The sequence below is a fragment of the Sarcophilus harrisii genome, chromosome 2 (assembly GCF_902635505.1).
Source record: "Sarcophilus harrisii chromosome 2, mSarHar1.11, whole genome shotgun sequence".
Lineage (NCBI taxonomy): Eukaryota > Metazoa > Chordata > Mammalia > Dasyuromorphia > Dasyuridae > Sarcophilus > Sarcophilus harrisii.
The window spans coordinates 377,768,052-377,789,080 of NC_045427.1; the positions used below are offsets into that span (position 1 = coordinate 377,768,052).

Here is a 21,029-nt window from a genome sequence, read left to right on the forward strand (position 1 = left end):
CCTTTTTCTTATTTAATTCTCTCAATGACACAATGAAATCAGAGTTCTGAGATAAACACTAGAATACTTGTTTAGTTCTTCCTGGTTTCTTGTTTATATTTACCTTTTAAACATTTTTTTCTTGAGTACTGTGCTTGTCTTTCAATGTTTCTTTTTCACCTCTGATCTTCTGTCAGGAATGCTTGAACATGCTCTATTTCATCAAAGATTAATATTTCCCTTTTAGATTTATAATTTTTCTCAGTTTTATTGGATGAGTTATTCTTGATTGTAAGCCAATATATGTGTGAAAAAAATATGTATATAAATGTATATATGAGTGCATATATGCATGTATTGTGTAACAATTCCAAATTTACCTATCCTGTTTAGTAGCTTTTAAAAAGCTTATGTGATCCAATGTGGTCTCTTAGTACTGAATCTTTCCAGATGCTTATACTATATTTCTTTTGATTGGGAAGTACTGGATTTGGGGCATGATGTCCCTAAATCTTTGGGACTTCTTTTAGGAGGTTCCTGATTAATTATAATTATTTTTACTTTGTCTTCTAGTTTTAATAGGTCTATATAGTTCTCACTCAGGATTTATTGAAATATGATATGCAGGTTCTTTCCTTTTTCTTTTCCATGGTTTTAAAAGTCCATGATATTTTTTCCTCCTTGATCTTTTTTTCCAGTTAATTATTTTCTTATATGAGATATTTTAGATTTTCTCCTTTTTTGGAATTTAAAAATTGTTTTCGAATTCTGTGCTGTATTATGGATTTATTAACTTCTGTGTGGCACATTCTAATTCTTAGGGAGACTGTTACTTGATAAAGTTTTGTACCTGTTATACTAACATTTTAATTCTCCTTCTAAATCTTTTAACTAGAGTTTTCATTAATAATATCTTTAAATTGTTGTTTCATTTACTACATGTATTTCAGTTGACCTTGTGTCTAAATTCATTTTTTTTCTTTTGAAGCTTTCTTTGTAGATTTTATGGAATTATTTGTTTTCTAAATCTCTCTCTTATAAAGCCTTGTTTATATCGATGTAGTTGTTTATATTATTCTTCCAGCCTCACTTCTGAACTGGGACTTTGTTCTGTACAACCAAGATAATACATATTTTTGGTCCCCATGTGTATTATTTGGGGCTTTGTCACTGCTTTATTTAGATAATGAATGTTATATTATTTAGAGACCTTAGTGTCTGCTCAGGCCAGCAGGTTTAAAACTTTCAATGGACACTAAATCTGATCTAGAGACCACAGGCTAATTGTTGACTTTGCAATCTAAATTTTGCAGTCTCCTAACCATAACTTCAAGGTCTAGGAAGCATAACTGCCATCTTGCACTAAATTGAAAAATCCAAATAACCCTTAGGCAGCTAGAATGTTACAGGTTCAGAGCAACATTTCAAAAATACAGTCATTGGCCAGTAAAGAACTTTTGAGATTAAGTTTTGGCCTCCATCTGTGCTGAAAGGAATTTTGGATCCAAAAGAAACTCAGCACTAAGTTTACCCCTATTCCTCTTCTGTTTTCCAAAGACATAGATGCAGATCCTACTCCAGCCTCAGTGCTAGCAAACTATGCCCATCTGCATAAACCTCCATCTCAATGTCTGCATACATCTGGCTTTTTTCCCTCTTAATCCTCCCCAAAATACCCACTTTGGTTCCTTTTTGGATTTTCCAACCATGCTTTGATTTAGTGTTTTTTTTTAAATCTATATTGGAGTAGCATGAGAGAATTTGACTATAAATACTTGCTCTAGCTCATTATCAATGTCAAACACAAGTCTTCCTGCCTTGAGTGCCTTCCAGTGCCCTATCCACTACACTTCTTATATTTCCTCTTTTTTAGTCTTGGCATTGAACATGCTAATATTCTTGATATTCTATTGAAAATATCAAAATCCTTGAAAATACAGTATTTATAACAGGTGAAATTGTGAGCTTTGTATGAAAGTGTCTGGTATAATATTGGTCTGAAGATAGAAAGTACTCCAATTTCAAATTCTGTAAAGATAGTTGAATTATAGAATTAATTAAAAGCAGATTAGCATAGATGTGTTTAGAGGTAATACAGTTTACTCCTTTCAATTTTTCTTATCATCGAAAGATATCATGACAAAAATGAGCTTTTTTTTCTACTTTATCAAATGGAAAGGGAGCATTCACTTCTGTTTCTTTTGGTAGGCTTAGTGCTCTCAGTGGAATGGCTGGGGCCAGTGTTGTATGCTCAATACTGACACATTTCCTCCCCCAGCTATTTAGCACTGAATTTCACATAGCTGCAACCTGAAGGGGAACCAAATATATTAAGAGTATCCTTTTTTAGTAAAGGTGTGAATTACTTTTATTTTGTTAATATATAGTTTTTTTATTTTCAAAATACACGCACAGATAGTTTTCAACATTCATCCTAGCAAACATTTATTTTCCAAATGTTTTTACTCCTTACTTTTTCCCCACCCCTTCCCCTGGACAGCAACTAATCCAACTATATGTTAAACACATGCAATTCCTCTATACATATTTCCACAAATATCATGCTGCACAAGAAAAATCAGATAAAAGTGGAAAAAAATGGAAAAGAGAACAAAATGCAAGCAAACAACAATAAAAAGTGAGAATGCTATGTTATGATCCACATTCAGTTCCCACAGTTCTCTCTCTGGGTGTAGATGACTCTCTTCATCACAAGAGTATTGGAACTGGCCTGAATCACCTTGCTATTGAAAAGAGCCTCCTCCCCTTTGATCCAGCAGTGTTACTACTGGGATTATATCCCAAAGAGATTATAAAGAAGGGAAAGGGACCTGTATGTGCATGAATGTTTGTGGCAGCCCTTTTTGTAGTGGCTAAAAACTGGAAACTGAATGGATGTCCATCAGTTGGAAAATGGTTGAATAAATTGTGGTATATGAAAATTATGGAATATTACTGTTCTGTAAGAAATGACCAACAGGATAATTTCAGAAAGGCCTGGAGAGACTTACATGAACTGATGCTGAGTGAAATGAGCAGGACCAGGAGATCATTATATACTTCAACAACAATACTATATGATGACCAGTTCTGATGGATCAGGCCATCCTCAGCAATGAGATCAACCAAATCATTTCTAATGGAGCAGTAATGAACTGACCTAGCTATGCCCAGAAAAAGAATTCTGGGAGATGACTAAAAACCATCACATTGAATTCCCAATCCCTATACTTATGCACACCTGCATTTTTGATTTCCTTCACAAGCTAATTGTACAATATTTCAGAGTCTGATTCTTTTTCTACAGCAAAATAACGTTTTGGTCAGGTATACTTATTGTGTATCTAATTTATATTTTAATATATTTAACATCTACTGGTCATCCTGCCATCTAGGGGAGGGGGTAGGGGGGGTAAGAGGTGAAAAATTGGAACAAGAGGTTTGGCAATTGTTAATGCTGTAAAGTTACCCATGTATATATCCTGTAAATAAAAGGCTATTAAATTTAAAAAAAAAAAAAAGAAAAGAAAAGAGCCTCCTCCATTAGAAATGATCATTGTATAATCTTCTTGTTGCTGAGTACAATGTTCTCTTGGTTCTATTCAACTTCACTTAACATCAGTTCATCTAAGTCTCTCCAGGCTTCTCTGAAATCATCCTGCTGGTCATTTCTTATAGAACAATAATATTCCATAACCTTCATATACCATAACTTTATTCAGCCATTCCTCAATTGATGGGCATCCACTCAGTTTCTAGTTCCTTGCCATCACAAAAAGGGCTGCTACAAACATTTTTGCATATGTGGGTCCTTTGCCTAAAAGTGTGAATTACTACTGATAGAAATCAATTTCCCTGCCTACCGTATCTTCTTCCTAGATACTTTCCTTCCTTCTCCTTTTCATTCTTTAAATGCTATTTTATCATACTATGAATGCTTGATTCTCAAAGATTGTGCCAATGAATCACAACCTCAGACGTAAACAATGAAACTTGAAAGCCTGAGTTATTGAACTGTAAGCTTGAAGTCCAAATTTCAGACTACCTAGACTAATTAACTAAATGTAGAGACATTACTAGAAACTGGGCCATGAGATAGTCAATATTCTAAATTAAAAATGGAAATAGGACCTTAGTATTAAAGACATCACTCTAAAAAGTAAAAGAGAAATAGATTATATAGTTTTTGCATTTATGAGTGTGAAATGTTATTCTTGAACAAAGCATAGTGGTAATTCCAAAAGATAAAGTAGATGAGGTGAAACTGAAAAGCTTCTGCACATAAAAAATTAATTAATCTTGTATAAAAAAGGGAAGTGGTTGAATGGGAATAATAATCCCTATCAAATATCTCTAAGCATTTTGTATTCAAGATAAATAGACAACTAATAGAAATTCTTACATATAGATATAGATTTATCATGTTTGTATATATGTATGTATATATTTCCATGTGTAGACAGAAGTTAAGTTTACATATACACATGAAGATGCATGTCATATCATATTATATATTATGTATATGTGACATTAGTTGTTTTATTAATCTCTATGATATTAATTTAAAATATTTCAAATCTTTCAAAGTTAAATTAATATAGTATTAGAACTATATTACTTATAGTTCCTGAACTCTTCATCCATTATCTCCTTCTGTTCAGGTGGTATTGTATACTCTGACAATTTCAATTTTCTCCTAAATTGATTACCTGAAAGTTTTATATCATGCTTCCACAATCTAGTTTCTGATATAAATTTATTACTATTCAGTACCACTGCTCTTTATCATTTATTTGTTCTGTTTCTTTTAAATAGAATATATCTAACTCTCATGAACCAGAATGCAGTCACAAAGCCTATTTCCTTAACTTTCAATGACACTTATGAAATTAAATTTTCCTACTTGCTTTAAGATTTCAAGCTTATCTCCCTTGTTACCCATTGTTAATCTATCTGTGTAGAGAAATATGCAATCATGGGTTTTATTAAAAGCTGATTTTTGGATTTTGTCTCTTGTGGATTTCTGAAAGTCTGATACTCTTCTCCATATAATATATCTACTCTGTATGCTACCCAAAAGAACAATTTGTTTCTCTATTTTTGTTTATTTTTCAGTTGGTATTAGTTAAACTTAATCTTTAATTTAAAAATTCTTTACTAAGCCTGTTCTTCCCCTAAGCCCCCAAGTCATTAATATATGTAAATACTTTATTATACTAGGGGAGCTTCCCTATGGTGAATTCTTTCAAAAGGAAAACTCTTTTAACAATGTGAATAATCACTCCCTAGTTTATTTACTAATGTTTTGGATCATTTCATATTGATTTTTCCTGAAGTCAGGATTTCTGTGATCTTCTCTTAGGAAGAAAAACAAACATGGAATGCAGCTTGTGAATAAATATTTTCAGATGACTTTATAAGTAACATATAATTCAATATAATAAATTCACAGAAGAATATTTTAATCCCAGATATTTGGAGTTTAGAATTTTTCAAGAACACATTTTAAAAAAGTATTAGATTTGATTTTCTTTTTATTTTCAATTTTTCTTTCTTTTGTTTTTGTTTTTATATCAGTTTTATTTCTGAATATATACTTCTCAGTTTGTTATCCAAACAAGGAGTTAAAAAAAGGATGATTTAAAAAGTCAGCAAAATTAACTTCAATATCTGCTAAATTTGATGGTATATGCAACATTCTACATCTATAATTCCCTACCTCTGGAAAGTATATATTTTTACATGATGGTTAAGTTTGATTTTTAATCAAAACATAAACTGTGATAGCTTTTTTTCTGTTTCATAGCACTGATAACTGAATATCCATTAAGGAGTAGTAAGAAATATTACCTTTTATATACTTTTTAAAAAGTGACCAATTCTCTAACCTCTACCTCATCAATTAAGTGCACACTACTGATTACTACTCAGGACTATTGTGGTACAACTTCAGTGGTGATAAAACATGAATTAGAAGCCAGAGAAAAACATGAAAATTCTTTCATTCGTTATTTCACCTTCCTCAAGTGAAATCCTCTTTCATTTATGCAGTAGGAAAGGCAGGGTTGTTATATTATGTTTCATTTTCTTGTTTCAGTGAACTCTTCAAAAATTAGAAACTTGAACAGAGTAGACAGAAAGTGTTATGATGATTGTGCCTGAAATACATTTCTATAATTTAAAGTAGATGTATAAATAGCAATTGTTTTATTTACCTGAAAAGTACTTAATCATCTTGAGTGCTAGAGTCTGCCACAAATGCCTCTCACTGGCCTGGAAGGTGATTTTTAGTGCTCAGAGAACATTTTTCAGCAAATATTTATTAAGGATTCTGTAAATATTAGGCATCTTGTTAAGCAGTGGAGAAAAACAATATAGACAAAAATATCAGTTCCTACCTTACATTCTAGTGGAGGAAACAAATAATAAAAAGCTTATCAATAGGTGAATTGTAATATTTCAATCATGGCTTGTAAAATAGATGTCTGGTGATGCTGGTGATAGTGATACTGTTGAATTTAACTTTGCTAATTCACATGAATATTATACCATTACTGCTCAAAAGGAGAATTTGAGTGGGGTGAGGAGAGAATTTGATCTAAGAAAGATAGATATGTCTAATGGAAGAAGTCTAGGAAGAGAGGACCATTTTGAATTCTGTTCAGTTAAAAACAACAAAAAAAATGTGTGTGTACACACACACATACACACACACAAACACACATCTAAATAGCTATCTAGAAAGATAGATAGCTATTATGGTTGCATGTAAGAAAACTAATAAAACAGCATGGGAGAATGGATTTAGATCTGGAAGGAAATTTAGAGGTCATTTAATTTGCCGTATTGTTGTTTATCTATGGAAGCACTGACCAAGATAATTTTAAATTAACTTTCCAAAGGGCCCTCAATAAATAAGAAGTAGAGTCCACTATTTGATCCCAGGTTCTCAGATTCTATATTTTAAAAAATTCAGATATTTCTACTGCATCATTCTGAGGAAATAAACTGATGAAGAGAGAGAATAAAAAAGGAAATAAGATCACAATAGGAGGAAGAGGATGTCATTTGGAGGCATTTGGGGAGACTTGAAGGAGAGAAAGTCAAAATTCAAATTTCTACTACTTTATAAAGGCTATATAAACAAATTATTAAAGGATAAAGTCCATTGCATTATAACTGCTTATTGAGGGTTTTTCTAAGCAATGAAATCCTTCTACTAAATTAGCAAAATGCACAGTGGGGGTCCAAGAACGAAAAGTAATAAAGGTTAATTTTATTTGTGCTAGAAATTGCCTTCAGAGATTTTTTGGTATTAATGAATCATACTAACTGAAAATAGGCATGACTAATTTTTATTACAAATGATGACTCAATTTTTCTAATAAATAAAAAAAAGCATATCTTACTTTTCCATTTTATATGGATCTTGTCATTGCCAGTGGATTTAACCACCATTTCTTTGTTTTTACTTTAATATTCCCAGAAATATATTTCATTCTATACCCTAGGACTATGTCAAATTAACTCCCATTCTTTTATCTGGGTTTCTTTAAAGAATTGTAACAATTCCTTCTTTCCTTCCTTCTTTTCTTCCTCCTTTCTTCTTTCCCTCCCTTCCTCCTTCTGTCCCTCTCTCAATCTTTCCCTCCCTTTCTCCCTTGCTCCCTCCCTCCCTTCCTTCCTTCCTTTCTTCTTTTTATCTCTCTTCTTTTCTGCCTCTCTTGTTTTCTTCCTTTCTTCTTTATCTCTTTTTTCATTTTGATTTTTGATATTTGATGGATTATCTTCATAATACTTTTATTTTCAAATCTTTCTATATCCTCAGAACCTTATAATAAAAAGTATAGTACAGCAAAATAAGCTCATTAAATATATGTTTTATTTCACACCCATAGTCAATTTTTCAGTAGAAGGGAATTAGCTATGTTTCCTTATTAGTCCTCATAAGTCAAAACTAGTTATTTCATTGCTTTAAAATCTGTCTTTTAATGTTGTTTCATTTATTCTTTTGTGGTTTTTACATTTGTTGTCTCTTGGTTCTTCTAACTTCACTCTCTCAGTTTAAATTTTCATCTCAAATTTAACTAAATTCTTCAAATGTGTGTGTGTGTGTGTGTGTGTGTGTGTGCACACACATAATTATTTTATTATATGGGGGATCTCTCTGTCATTAGACTTGTTGGTGCCATTTGGCCAGTAAGAGAAACTGACAGCTTAAAAGTTATTTTTTTTTAATGGATTAACTTTCCTCCCATAATTCTAAGTCATTTATCATAATGGTTAGAACAATTCATGACTCCACCAAAAGTGTATTATTATATGTCTGCCTTTTCATATATTCTCCATCATTGACTATTTCTATGTTTTTTTTTTTTTTTTTGTTAATTCACCATTTTTCTCCCAGCATGAGGTGACACCACAGGCTTTTGTTTTTAATTTGCATGTCTTTGATTATTGATGATTTGGAGTGCCTTTTCATGCCTTTCCCACATTTCCCTCAAAAACTCACCCACTGATCAATTGAACATTTGATGTGAAGGCAAGTATCATCTTTCTGCTCAATTCTTACCTTCGCTTTAAAAACCACTAAGTGCCATGTTATCTTTCCCATGGGTGGGTCACTCTACTACAGTCATGTCTTTTTGTCCCATTTTTTTCATTTTTCCCCCTCCTTCATTTAGACATGAGTAAAATTCTCCTGCTGGTCCTTCAGAAAGTGCCCTAAATGATTTTCTTCTCCTTTCCCTGTTGCCATGGATTCCTGCTGACCTATCTTCTACCTGTAGCAATGTAATTTTCAATCATTCCTAAAAGGACTCAGTAGGGGGTAGATGTCATTGCTATTTTGGGTCTGTCTCTTTCCTTTTTGACTCTTTCCCCATTTATTTCTCATTTTCATCTTTATATTAGGAGTTTTTCTTTTTTACTGCTATAACTTTCCTTTTACCCAAATCGCTATTTCCTTTGTGACCAAATCAAACTTTTTCCCTCTTTATATTCTGTTGGTATCCAGCTTTTGGTCCTTTATATATATTCTCTCTCTCTCTCTCTCTCTCTCTCTCTCTCTTTCTCTCTCTCTCTCTCTCTCTCTCTCTCTCTCATTCCCTTGTTCTTTCTCTCTTTCTTTGTCCTCCCCCATCTCTCTCTGTGTTGATCTCTGTCTCCCTGTGTGTTTCTCTCTGACTGTCTCTGTCTCTCCTCTGTCTCTGTCTCTGTCTCTGTCTCTCTAGTAGGTTCTGGCTTCTGGGGACTCCCATTTTTTAAAACATCACCTTATTAACCCTACCTTGCTATTATCATTTAGTCTCATTACTGGAACATTTTGTTTTCTCCTAAAGTATGTTTTATACTTGTTTTATTTGCAAAACAGGTAGTACAGTAGAAGAACATTGGTTTTAGACAAATGTTACAGGTTCTAATTAGAGTGCTGATGCTTACTGTAGCACCTTTATCACTTTCATAAGTTACCTGGGCCTCAGTTGCTTCTGGCAAATTAATAATATCTCACTCCTGAGGTCCTTTGCATCATGATGGTTATACTTCCATGACTTCCTATGATATTATGGTTCTTCTATAGATAGCTTTACTAATGATTTTGTCCTTTCTCTTCATGTGCTGACTTCTACCATTGTATGTTATGCCCCTCCATAGTAGAGAGAAAGTCTCATTTTTGTTTAAATCCCCTACACAACTTTGTTCCAAAATGGTTCTCCAGAATAACTGAGTATGGTTGCCCCTTGATTAATTGTCTGTTATCATCCCCCTGCTTGCTGGAAAACAGCAGGTGACATAATCACAGGCAAAATACAACTGAGTTGAAAAGGACAATCACAGGCAAGCAGTATCAAGGTGGAATACACATTTCTCAGAAGCTCACACAATGCAAGTATTACTAGTCTTCCCTGTGTAATGTCTTTCCCAAGGCTAGCTGAATTATGAAAACATCAATTTAGCTGTTATTGACTTTTCGGCCAGGATACCAAGAAAGTCTTACAGCAGCTTCCATAAATTAAATTTGGCCACCTAGCTTCCAGACTGACAGGCTCCTACATCATTGACAGAGAATACGGGGAAAGCAGTTTTCCCAGCTGTTTCTGTAAATGATGTGCACTGTGTTCACAACCATTAGCAGGTGGAGAATTTGAAGTGTGGGTAGATTGCAGAGCTGCCTGTTTTAAAAATGCATAAGCACTTTGTGAGTTTGCAAAGTCATGTTTCACTAGACTCAGTTTGAATTTTTCATGGGTGAAGAGATAATCTTTAGCTTTTCCTGTTTTAGCTCATCTCTACCATTAGGCACTTTGGAATGAAAACTGCAGTAGAGGGAGCTAAGATTAATCACATATGCCCCTCACTAATCTTCCCATTTTTTAAATGTATCCTAATATACCCAAAGGTTATATATAGTGACAATATTTGCAGCACATATCTCATTGGTTTCCCTTATCTCTTGTAAACTAGAATTAAATTATTCCATCTTCTAAAATTTTTTTTCAATATCCATTAGTACTAGTGTATTGGATCTGAAACAATCTCTAATCTATCCTTGCTTATCTTTTTTACACATAACTGGGATGCTAACCCAATAGAATGCAAAATTCTTGAGAGCAGGCACTATTTTTATTGCTGTTATTATTGTTAATTATTATTATTCACCTTTGTTTTCATCCCCTAAATGCTTAGTTAGCATAGCACTTGGGCACTTAATTGCAACTTATTAAATTTTTGTTGATTTGATTTGACTCCATGTATAAGACTTAGATTCTAAGAACTGGTCTTCAACAACAAATCTGCAAACATACAATAATATCAAAACGTTCGAGGAATTTGTGGACCATCAAGAACTTCAGATGCTTCTGACCTGAGACTTTACCATTAAACATGGTACATTTGGAAAGAGCATTAGCTCTGGAGTTAAAGGACCTGGCTTCCAACATACCTGTGATATTACCTGTGTTTTCCTTAGAAAGTCACTTCCTTTAGAACAGAACTTCACATTCTTTATCTTTAAAGAGAGAAGCTGGATAAAGTTGTTTCTGAAGTTCTTTCCAATTCAAGATCCATCAATTATCTTATGAGTCTATCCTTCAGGAAGAGATGGCCTTCTAGCCACAATCTGGCAATGTGGACACCAGTAGTAATCTTAATGGCTCAGGGTCTGGTATTAAATTATAACATTTTTCTATTTGCCTTGGTTTCCCCATTGGCAAAATAAGGGTGACAATAGCTTCTACGTTCTAAGGTGGTTGAGACCAAATGAAATAAAAATGCAAAGTGCTTAGCACCTGCACTATGTAAATGTAAGCTAAAATGCCAAAAACGTTGTTGTTGTTGTTGTTGTTGTTGGGTTTTTTTTTGCAAAGTTTTTCAGTCTGGCCCAATCCTTGGAAAAAAATTATCTAAGAGCCAATTCTGAAAAAGACATTCGTTGTAATTTTGTTCTATATAATATGGTGCATGAGAAGTAGAAGAAGGCAGAAGAAACCTTTATAAATTGACAAGGGCCAATTCACATTCAGCTTGAAACACACTTTCTAGCATAGTCTTTTTGTGAAATTAGTGAACTTATATAGCCCTATCCTAGTCTCCTTCTCCTATATATATGTCAACTGAGGTGGAATTCAAACTGTTTTTTCTGACTCCAAGTCCAGCATATTATACACTAGACTATATCATGCTGCTCCGCACAGATTTATTAAAGAAATTACTAAGCATATACACTTAATGAAAATTGATTATGTGGATAAATTAATATCACTAATAATATAGTGTTATGAACAGTAATTTCAAGTAATGGGTAATTCAGAATCAGGATAGAGATTTTAGTCAAAAAATAACAAGAAGAAGGGGAAAAAACAGTTTTTCAGGCTAGTTCCTTGAAATAAAGTGTTTTTCTTAAAGTAAATTGAAACTTATCAATTTTTAATCAATACAGGGAATTATTTTCCCCATTGCTGAAATCTTAGGAAAATGCAAGCAAAAGCTTGTGTTGCAATTGGAAGCAGGGAGATATTTTAAAAGAACCATATAACACCTTTAGAGGCTGGAATTTGGGGATACTTGGGTAGCTAAAAATTCTGAATATTCTTGATAAAGAATCTTTTCATAGTTCAGAATATACAAGCAGAGGTCTTGTGAATGCACAGGCATGAGTTTAAATAAGACATATATCTCAACTTCCATATGTACAACCTCTTTTCCTGAATTCCTGAATTCTCTAAAAGTGAAAAGTATTTAAGGAAGGGAGAATCCAGCTTATAATACTTTCAAATAGGACAAGGAGGACTTACTATTATAATTTGGATCATTTTCAGTATCTACTTTTACACTTTTTTTCTCAGACCTTACCTTCCTCTAAAATTTAACAATTCTTTAACTGTTTTCTGCTTTTGAATATAAGATAGCTAGAGAATGGGTCTTAGAATCACCAAGACTTGAATTTAAGTTTTGCCTATTACACAAAGTAGTTGTATGACACTAGGCAAGTCACTTAACCTCTTAGCGATACAAACAACTCTCTAAGACTATAGGCTAAGGTGGCAGAAAATGTTTACTTGCTTTCAATGAGCTAATTTAATGAAATCATATTTTCAGTTATTCTATTCATCCTATTTTTCTCTATTCCCATAAAAATATCAGAATAGCAATGATCTAAAATATTAAAATTTGTAGTAACAGAGCATGCTTCAGAGGGGGAAATAGGGATGTCCCAAATTTAGCTAGTAATATCACCTGAAATAAATCAAAAGTGATCATTTTGAGCTCAATGGAAGTTCAGCTGACATTTCAATGATTATCTCAGCATTCTGTCAGGAAATGGTCTGAGCCATATTCTTAACTTGTGCAAATTTTGGAAGTCTGTGTGAAGTTTTCCAGATGGTCACTCTTGCATCCTTCAAACACGTTGCTGTTGATTTCTTCAAAATGTCTCCTGTGGGCAAATAAAGATTTCCTTTGGGATTGGAGGGAAGAAATAGGGAAGAAAATTCACCACATTTAGAAGGTTCACATGACTTAGAAGTTCACACAACTTTTTTTTTTCTCCAGTTCTACTCACCAAATTCTTACTGCTCTTGGTCAAACCCAGAAAGAGTTCAGGTAAATAGATAGTATCTTTCAATGATAGTTTATTTTTAGTATGCATTTCTGAAACTTTCCCAGAAGAATAAGGCTGTTTCACCTTTGTGTAGGAGATGAATTTTGGAAAATTTTCACCTCTTTCTCATCTGAGTAGAAGACGTGGAGTCTATTCACAAAAGAGTAGTGGGTCCTTAGCACTTCTTAAGGAAAAATGATTCCCTCCGAGATCATGCTGGCAAAGAGAGGAGGCATTTTCCACTCTTATTCTTTGGAGGAGTCAATTGCTGCATGTTAAGGAAATTTCTCCATGGTTATGGGAGACTTTTTTTTTTTTTTTTTTTTTTTTACAACAGTGTGTTATAACTAAGATGCTACAACTATTGGCCTTCCTTTTGCTTAATTAAGCCACTGACTTTAATTTAATGGGCCTGTAAATATGATGTCTGCACAATCCACATGTTGTTTCAATGAATGGGTCTCAGTTGGAGATATTTCTAATATTGGGAGTTTATTTCACTAAGTTTACAAGTCAATCAAAAAAAAATCTTGGGATTTTCCCCACCTAGAATCTAAAACGAAAAAGGGATGGGGATTATTAATGATAAATAACATCTATATATCCTTATAAATTTACAAAATACTTTAAATATGTTATCTTATTTTAAATAGATGTGATATGATTTTCCTCTCATTTTGTAAATTCAAAAACTGAACTCAGAGGTCCTACAGCAAATAAATATTTAATTTGAGATTTTGACTTACATATGTTCTGACTCTTTAGCCCTTTATCTACTACATCACATAGCTGAGATCACACAAGTTATATAAAAATAATCAAAACTTAGTCATATCAGTCAATAAGCATTTATCAAATGCTTACTATATTTCTAGCCTTGTGTTAAGCAATGGAAGTTAACAAGTTATAAATGTGCTCTAAGAATTCACATTCTAATGGGAGAGGCAGCATGCAAGAAATTATGTACATATGGAATATATCCAAAGTAAATGGAAGTCAATCCCAGAAGGAAGACAACTAGTTAGAGAGAGAAGCCCATAACATCTGGAACACTCAAGTTCAAATTCAGCTTCAGACACTTAACACAACTATCTGTGTGAACCTGAGCAAGCCATGTAGCCCCCATTGCCTTGTTCCCTGCCAAAAAAAACACTCTCAAAACTAGTTACAATAAAATCATGATAAAATTTAACTTTTGTTATATCCCACTTTCCATCCCTTAACCAATAAGAGCATGGAAAGATTTTGCTTTATTGATAATATGGACTTCTTCTCTGTGTAGTACTAGGGATATTTGGATGAAGAATAGACTGCAATCTATATGTTTACTCCATGACATGAATATAGGCACTCCATTCAATGGAGTTTAAAAGTACTGTAGCATCATCCAGAAGGCTCCACTCTCTTCTTAGACAGAATTAAGGCCATGGCAAATTAATGAGCCACAGATTGCTAGTGGTGCATGAGATAATATAGAACCAGCACTTTCTCCTGCTAGGTACAAAGGAAAAACTGGCAATTGGCCATGCTCATAACAATTACATATGGCAACAACAAAAGATCTAAAAAACAGAATTCTTTCCTGAAATCCAAGAATCAATCGGACTAATAGAAGTTATATAAAGTTTCATCCAATGATTCAAATTCAATAATCAATTTTTATTTAAAAATAAGAATTTAATGATTTCAAAAGAAAGGAACTATATTTATCCATTCTTTCTACCATTGTTTTTCCTCCAAGAGGAGAAGGAAAAGCAGATCAAGAGTGATGTATCAATGCTACTATTCTTCTCATGTACATAGTCTAATATTCTTAAAGGAATAGAAGAGTCAAGAATATGGAAACAGAATGCTATGCCTCTGGGCCAGCAATCTCACTCCCTTTTGTGCTGAAGCATAACATGCAAAATATAGAGTTGTGGAGTGATGGTATCAAAGGAAGCTACAAGGGACATTAGAGATCATTTAGATCTAATTTTTTTACTTTGCCCTGGAGGAAAGCAAAGCTTAGATACTAAGTGGGAGAGTCATGCTGTGGAATCATTTTGAAAAACATAAAGAGTTCCTTAAGTATAAGAGATAATGATGATGATTATGACATGTGTTTGTTTTTGTTTGGGAATATTGTGGCAGCTAGATGGTGCCGTGGATAAGTACTGGGTCTGGAAATAAGTTGACCCAGTTCAAATTCTGCTTCTGATATTTACTGGTTGTGTGACCATGGACAAGTAACTTAATCCTGTTTGTTTCATTTTCCTTATCTATATAATGAACTGGAGAAGGAAATGGCAAATCATCCCAGTTTCTTTGCCAAGAAAACCCCAAATGGGGTCATGAAGAATCAGACACAATTAAACAACCACAAAATGGTAAAGAAACTAGTGGAGTATAATGATTATACACCATTTCCTAAATAACTATTAAGAGATGGGTCAGGATTGGGTTATTTTTCTCTATGGGACAGAGAAGAGGGAGGGAATACCCATTAAGTGTCAACTATGTGTGAACTACTTTACAATTATAATCTCATTTGATCCTCATAATAACCCCAGGTGGAAAGTGCTGATACTAATCTCATTTTATAATTAAGGAAACTGAGGCAGAGATAAAATGACTTTCCCAGAATAAAAGTGTTTAAGAATGGATTTAACTCAGTACTTCCTGATCCAAGTCCAGTCTTCTATCCACCTCAGCTGCTGTTGCTAGCTAGAGGATGAATTTGCTTTATTATAAGTCAAACTCAGCATATGATTCCTTTAAACAAATTATCAGCTATCTTAGGAGAGAGCTTATATATTTTTTCTCTCCTCACATTGAAGTTGGTTTGTCTCAGATCGCTTATTATACAGAGAAGGAAACTTGAGGCAAACAGTTACTTGCCCATTGTCACACAGCTGAAGTCCCAGATAATAAATGTCTATGTATGAATAAGTGAATATGGCCCTGCAGGTTTCCCTTATGGTTTAGAACAGGAGCCCTTTAAAGGAAGGAAAGGTGTTCTGTTTCCCTCTCCATTGGGACTCAGGATCAGTACATTGTTAATGATGGAGAAAATCTTTGTTGCTTTAAGAACATGACTAACTCTTCTTTAATAAGATGAGCATGTTATTTTATACTTTTACTACTTAGAGGATCATGATTTAAATTGGTTTAGGATAATGCAATGAAGAAAATTTGGAAAAGAATACAAAAAACCTGGGCTCTCAGCTATTTGCCAAGAGCAATTACCTGCCACTTCCCAGGTAGCAGGGAAAGTATTCTACTTCAGTTAAATCCAATCCAATAAATGTTTATTAGACATTTACTGAGTGCAAGCCATGATATCAGATACCATGCAAAAATTTCATTTCTTCTTCACCTCTTTCCTTCCCTCTACCTGTATATGTATGTGTACGTGACAACTTTTAAGTTATCTGAACTGCCTTTAATTTACTGGGTCCTATGTGCTCTCTTGCAGGTGAACCTTCCCGGTGGTCTTCCTCACACTGTGACTGCTGTTGCAAAAATGGCAAAGGTGACAAGGAAGGGGAGAGTGGTACCTCATGCAATGAACTCTCCACTTCTAGCTGTGACAGCCAGTCAGAAGCCAGCTCCCCACAGGAGACTGTCATCTGTGGGCCAGTGACTCGCCAATCCAACATCCAGACTCTGGACAGGCCCATCAAGAAAGGCCCTGTGCAGTTGATCCAGCAGTCAGAGATGCGTCGGAAAAGCGACTTGCTTCGAACTCTGACCACTGGCTCAAGGGAATCTAACTCGGGCAAAAAAAAAGCTGTGAAGGAAAAGCTCTCCATTGAGGAAGAGCTGGAAAAATGTATCCAGGATTTTCTGAAGATAAAAATTCCAGATAGGTTCCCAGAAAGGAAACACCCTTGGCAATCTGAACTGTTAAGAAAGTACCATCTATAGGAGAAGGCGGGGGGGGGGGGTAGGGAAAAACACATTTTATCATTTCCAAATAAACATCATACATAAGAATATTCATACTTTAAAAGGAAAAAAAATAAGAATGTGTTAGGCCACAACAGTTCATTGATCTTGTACTGCCTACTTTGCCTAGTTCACCTTCTCATGTAAAGTCACAGGGTAATTGATTTTCTTCCCCAGATGTGAAAGCACAATGAAAATGCTATTTGTTTGTGAGCTGTACTACACACATTGAAAATGTTACACATGAGACACAAATAGTTACAGCAGCAACTAAGAGAACCTGGTGTTCATCTATTCCAAGCCAAGTGTTCCTTGTTTTTCCCCCAGTGGAAAGGGCCACTGAATGGAAAGATGAAAAACAAGAGGTTTGTCTGATAATGTATTTGAAATTTTAAATTTTGCTTTTTACTTTGTTTATGGGGGAAAAGAAAGGGCTTTTGGACTTTTTACTTAAACCTCTACTATTCGGTTTATGTTGCCTATATTATTTGTATATGTTTATTTGTGTGTATGTGTGTGTATATGGATAGGTACACACACACACACACATATATACATACTTCATAAAAGCCAAGGTCAGGGAATGTTTGTGAGATCACTTAATCTAATCCCCTGCCTCCTGACAGGACCTTTCATTCTATAATGAGAATCTGTTCAATTTTTAAATTCTCTTCAAAGAAGGATTTTTCATATCCTTTTTGGGGATATCATTGCAATGATGAATAAATCTCATCAATAGTTAATCCTTTATTTACCAACTAATTCCCCACCTCAAACTAGGCCTGAAATTATTTTCTATGTTTGGGGTGGAGGGAGGAGAGCTGGTAGTCATTTGTGTATAAACCTTTTGTACACTTGAAGACCATTATTAAATCAACCTTTAACCTCTTCGATAGGAGAATATATACCTAATTTTCCCATCCTTTAGACATCTTTGTGGCCTTTAAACTAAACTTGCTTCCAAGTCTCCAAATTCCTCTTTAATGGTAGGACCAAGAACTGAGTATGACACTACTCTCAGGTCTTCACCGCTGCTGATTATAATACAGGAATTGAAGTTAAGTGTTACTATATGCTTTATTTTTATTTATTTATTTATTTTTCTGAATCCTAATGACACAATGACATATTTCTTGGTTCTTTTTAAATTTTTTTCTTAACTACAGTGCTATACTGCTGACAATTGAAGTCATTTTGGTGGGTTTTTTTGTTTACCCTTGAAATGTGAAGCTTTGGCTGTGCCCATACTTCCTGAGGAAGAGCCTTAGCAAGTTCCCTGCTGAGGTTACCTGTGTAGAGAGCCAAACTGGATAATTGAATCCTGAATGAGTATTTTGGTTCATTGAACTACCTATCTATATTTCATTAACTGGATTGCTACCAGAGATCAAGATCACTATGTTCTGCTTAGACACAGTCAAGATGTAACTATTGATAGCTATCTTTATAATCTTATTTGTTATGGATGCTCTATTACCTTTGACAGGATTGAATTTTGGGGTTGAAGACTTTTTGCTCTTTCTGTTCTGAACAGTACATGGATTTTACTGAGAATGGGAGAAGATATTTCATTGTCAATTATTAACTTGGACCAAGTAGAAAACTTAAAAAAAAAAAAAGAGAGAGAAAGAAACTATTGTATATGTCAAGGAAGGAATTTGGTTATCAGCAGAACTAAAACACAATGATTAATGTATTTATTGTTTCCATTTACAAATCCATCCCAAGGCTGTTTAAAAGATTTTGTTTCCGTTTTAGTTACTAGTAAATGAATATCCAAAATCCCACAAGAATTGTGTTTCACAATTTAATCTCATCAGGTCAAATTTTTTTGCATCTCTAATTGTTACAAGTTCTACTTAAAGGTCTTGAGAACTAAGATATCAACAGAATCATTTATAGATTTGCTACATGTTCTCCTCTACATAAGGCAGTGGATAGTCAGTCATTAGCTATAACATATTCTAAATGACTATTTTTTTCCATTGTCAGTGAACATCAAATTAAAAAAATAACATCTAAATAACTGAGGATGAAGGAAGATTCAGATTTCAAAGAATCAAGAGCAAATTCAAATGGAAAAGACTATGCTAAAACCCTCTAAGATGAAATAATTTTTCAGGCCTCCCAAACAATTCTATCAAATAATCTGGACCAAAAATATTTATTGATTCCAACTCCTTTTCTACTCATATCTAATTAAATTATCAACAAGGTACACTTTGAAGCCTCAAATAACTGGCATGAGATAAAGAGCAGACAACCACTAACTTTTGCTGCATGCTTTTAAGCAGGAAATGAAACATTGCAATATAACTTCATTTAAAATCACATACTTTTTTTTTCATTTTATTTACCTAATCTCTTGGCTATAGTATCTAGTATCTACTTGCAAACATCTTCTTTTGGCTCCAATAATAGGAAGGAAACCCCCTTTTAGAACACACACACACACACACACACACACACACACACACACAAACACATACCCACACACACCATAATCTTCAATTTAATCCAATAAACAATTATTAGGACCCTAGTATGTACAAGGTATTTATATAAGATAATTTGTTTTGTTTTGTTTTCCCCTACCTCTAGAATGTGCTCATTTTCCAATTTGAATTGTCCAAGGAAGCAAAACTGTTTGATTTTCAGTTGTGTAAGTACTTGTTTACAGTTGATTATAACTCTGGGCAGGGTTAGTGTTAAACAAAGAGCAGTTAAGGAACTTAAGAGTAGGGTCATACTGTTAGCTGCTTATGGAGAGAGTTAAAAATGATTAGGAAAATGTTCATATGAGGGATGAGTTTTCAAGGCTCTTTCTTTGCTCATTATATTATGTATAAACCCTTACCTAGTTTTAATTTTTTAAAAAATCTTTAAGTCCTTTTAGGGAGAGACTTGTATGTTAATATAGTCACTCTGATTTTTTTTCATTTTTGATATCTAAAGTTTTGACAAAGAGTATGTTAAGCCAATGAGAAAACTCTACTAGTATCTTCCTAGGTAAATTGGTTGGGATGAAAGAGTGACAGTATGACAAAAACACTGTCTGTCATTCATGGAATCAAAGGATTTAGAGGAAAAAGGATCCTTAGAAATCAAATATTCCAAACATATAATTTTACAGATAATTAAACTGAGACCAAACTGGCAAAGTGATTTATCCAAAGTGACACACATAATGGATAGTAGTATTGAATCTGAATTCAATTTGGTCCTCTGAATTCAAACCCAATACCTTTTGTAATAGTACATCAACTTTTTCATAATACTCCAAATATACTGAAATTTTAGGGAGTAGAAAAAGAAATATTTCCCAGAGGAACTTGGATTTAAATGAGGTGTTTGTCCCCAAACACAAAAGTGATAGTTTACAAATCTCCTAAACTATTACTAATGTCTCTCTCCTTTTACCAGCAAAATGGAATATTGAAAAGTTTATGTGAGTCGCTGAGGTGTTGGCAGTGTCATATCTGTAAATCTCAATATTGTGTTTCTTTGGGTGGGTTTCATGCAAATGGCAAGAAGTATCTTCCAAAAACACAGGGCCATTTTATCCTTTTTTAAGTTAAATGTAGACATAGTTTATCTTATGTAACTGGAATGTGAGTAAAATTAACAATTCTCCTCATCCTTTTTGAAATATATTATCTTGTAAGTCATGTTTATACAACATTAATCAAGTCTGCCAATTCAGTGATAGAAAATACAAACAAGAAAAATATCAAAGCATTTTGACATATGTCAACAAAATGATCAACAGCTGATTTATTAACTTTTACTTTTCAATTGATTATGTTTGTTTAAGATGGATATTAGCTGATAGTTCCCCAGGTTGATCATTCTCCTATATTGCTGTTGTTCTTTCAGAATCACTTTTGCTTTCTGGAATTTAGAGTTTATTTCTGAATTTCATTAATTTGTGTCAAAACATCTAGCACTGTAAGCTTATAGATGGGCATACAGGATGACTTATAAAATCACTACTTACTATCTTCCTATCATGGTATTAAAA

The 21,029-nt window shown here is 33.7% G+C and overlaps 1 protein-coding gene across 2 annotated transcripts in view; it reads left to right on the plus strand.

Moving 5' to 3' along the window:
• The window catches only part of KCTD16 (potassium channel tetramerization domain containing 16), a 314,210-nt gene extending 295,583 nt beyond the window's left edge, over positions 1-18,627 (plus strand). For both annotated transcript variants that reach the window (XM_003756696.2, XM_031953475.1), the window contains exon 3: positions 16,536-18,627. In XM_003756696.2, the coding sequence (XP_003756744.1) occupies positions 16,536-16,987 (452 nt within the window). In that variant the 3' untranslated portion in view covers positions 16,988-18,627. The remainder of the gene's footprint in view (positions 1-16,535) is intronic.
• Positions 18,628-21,029: the final 2,402 nt, after the last annotated feature.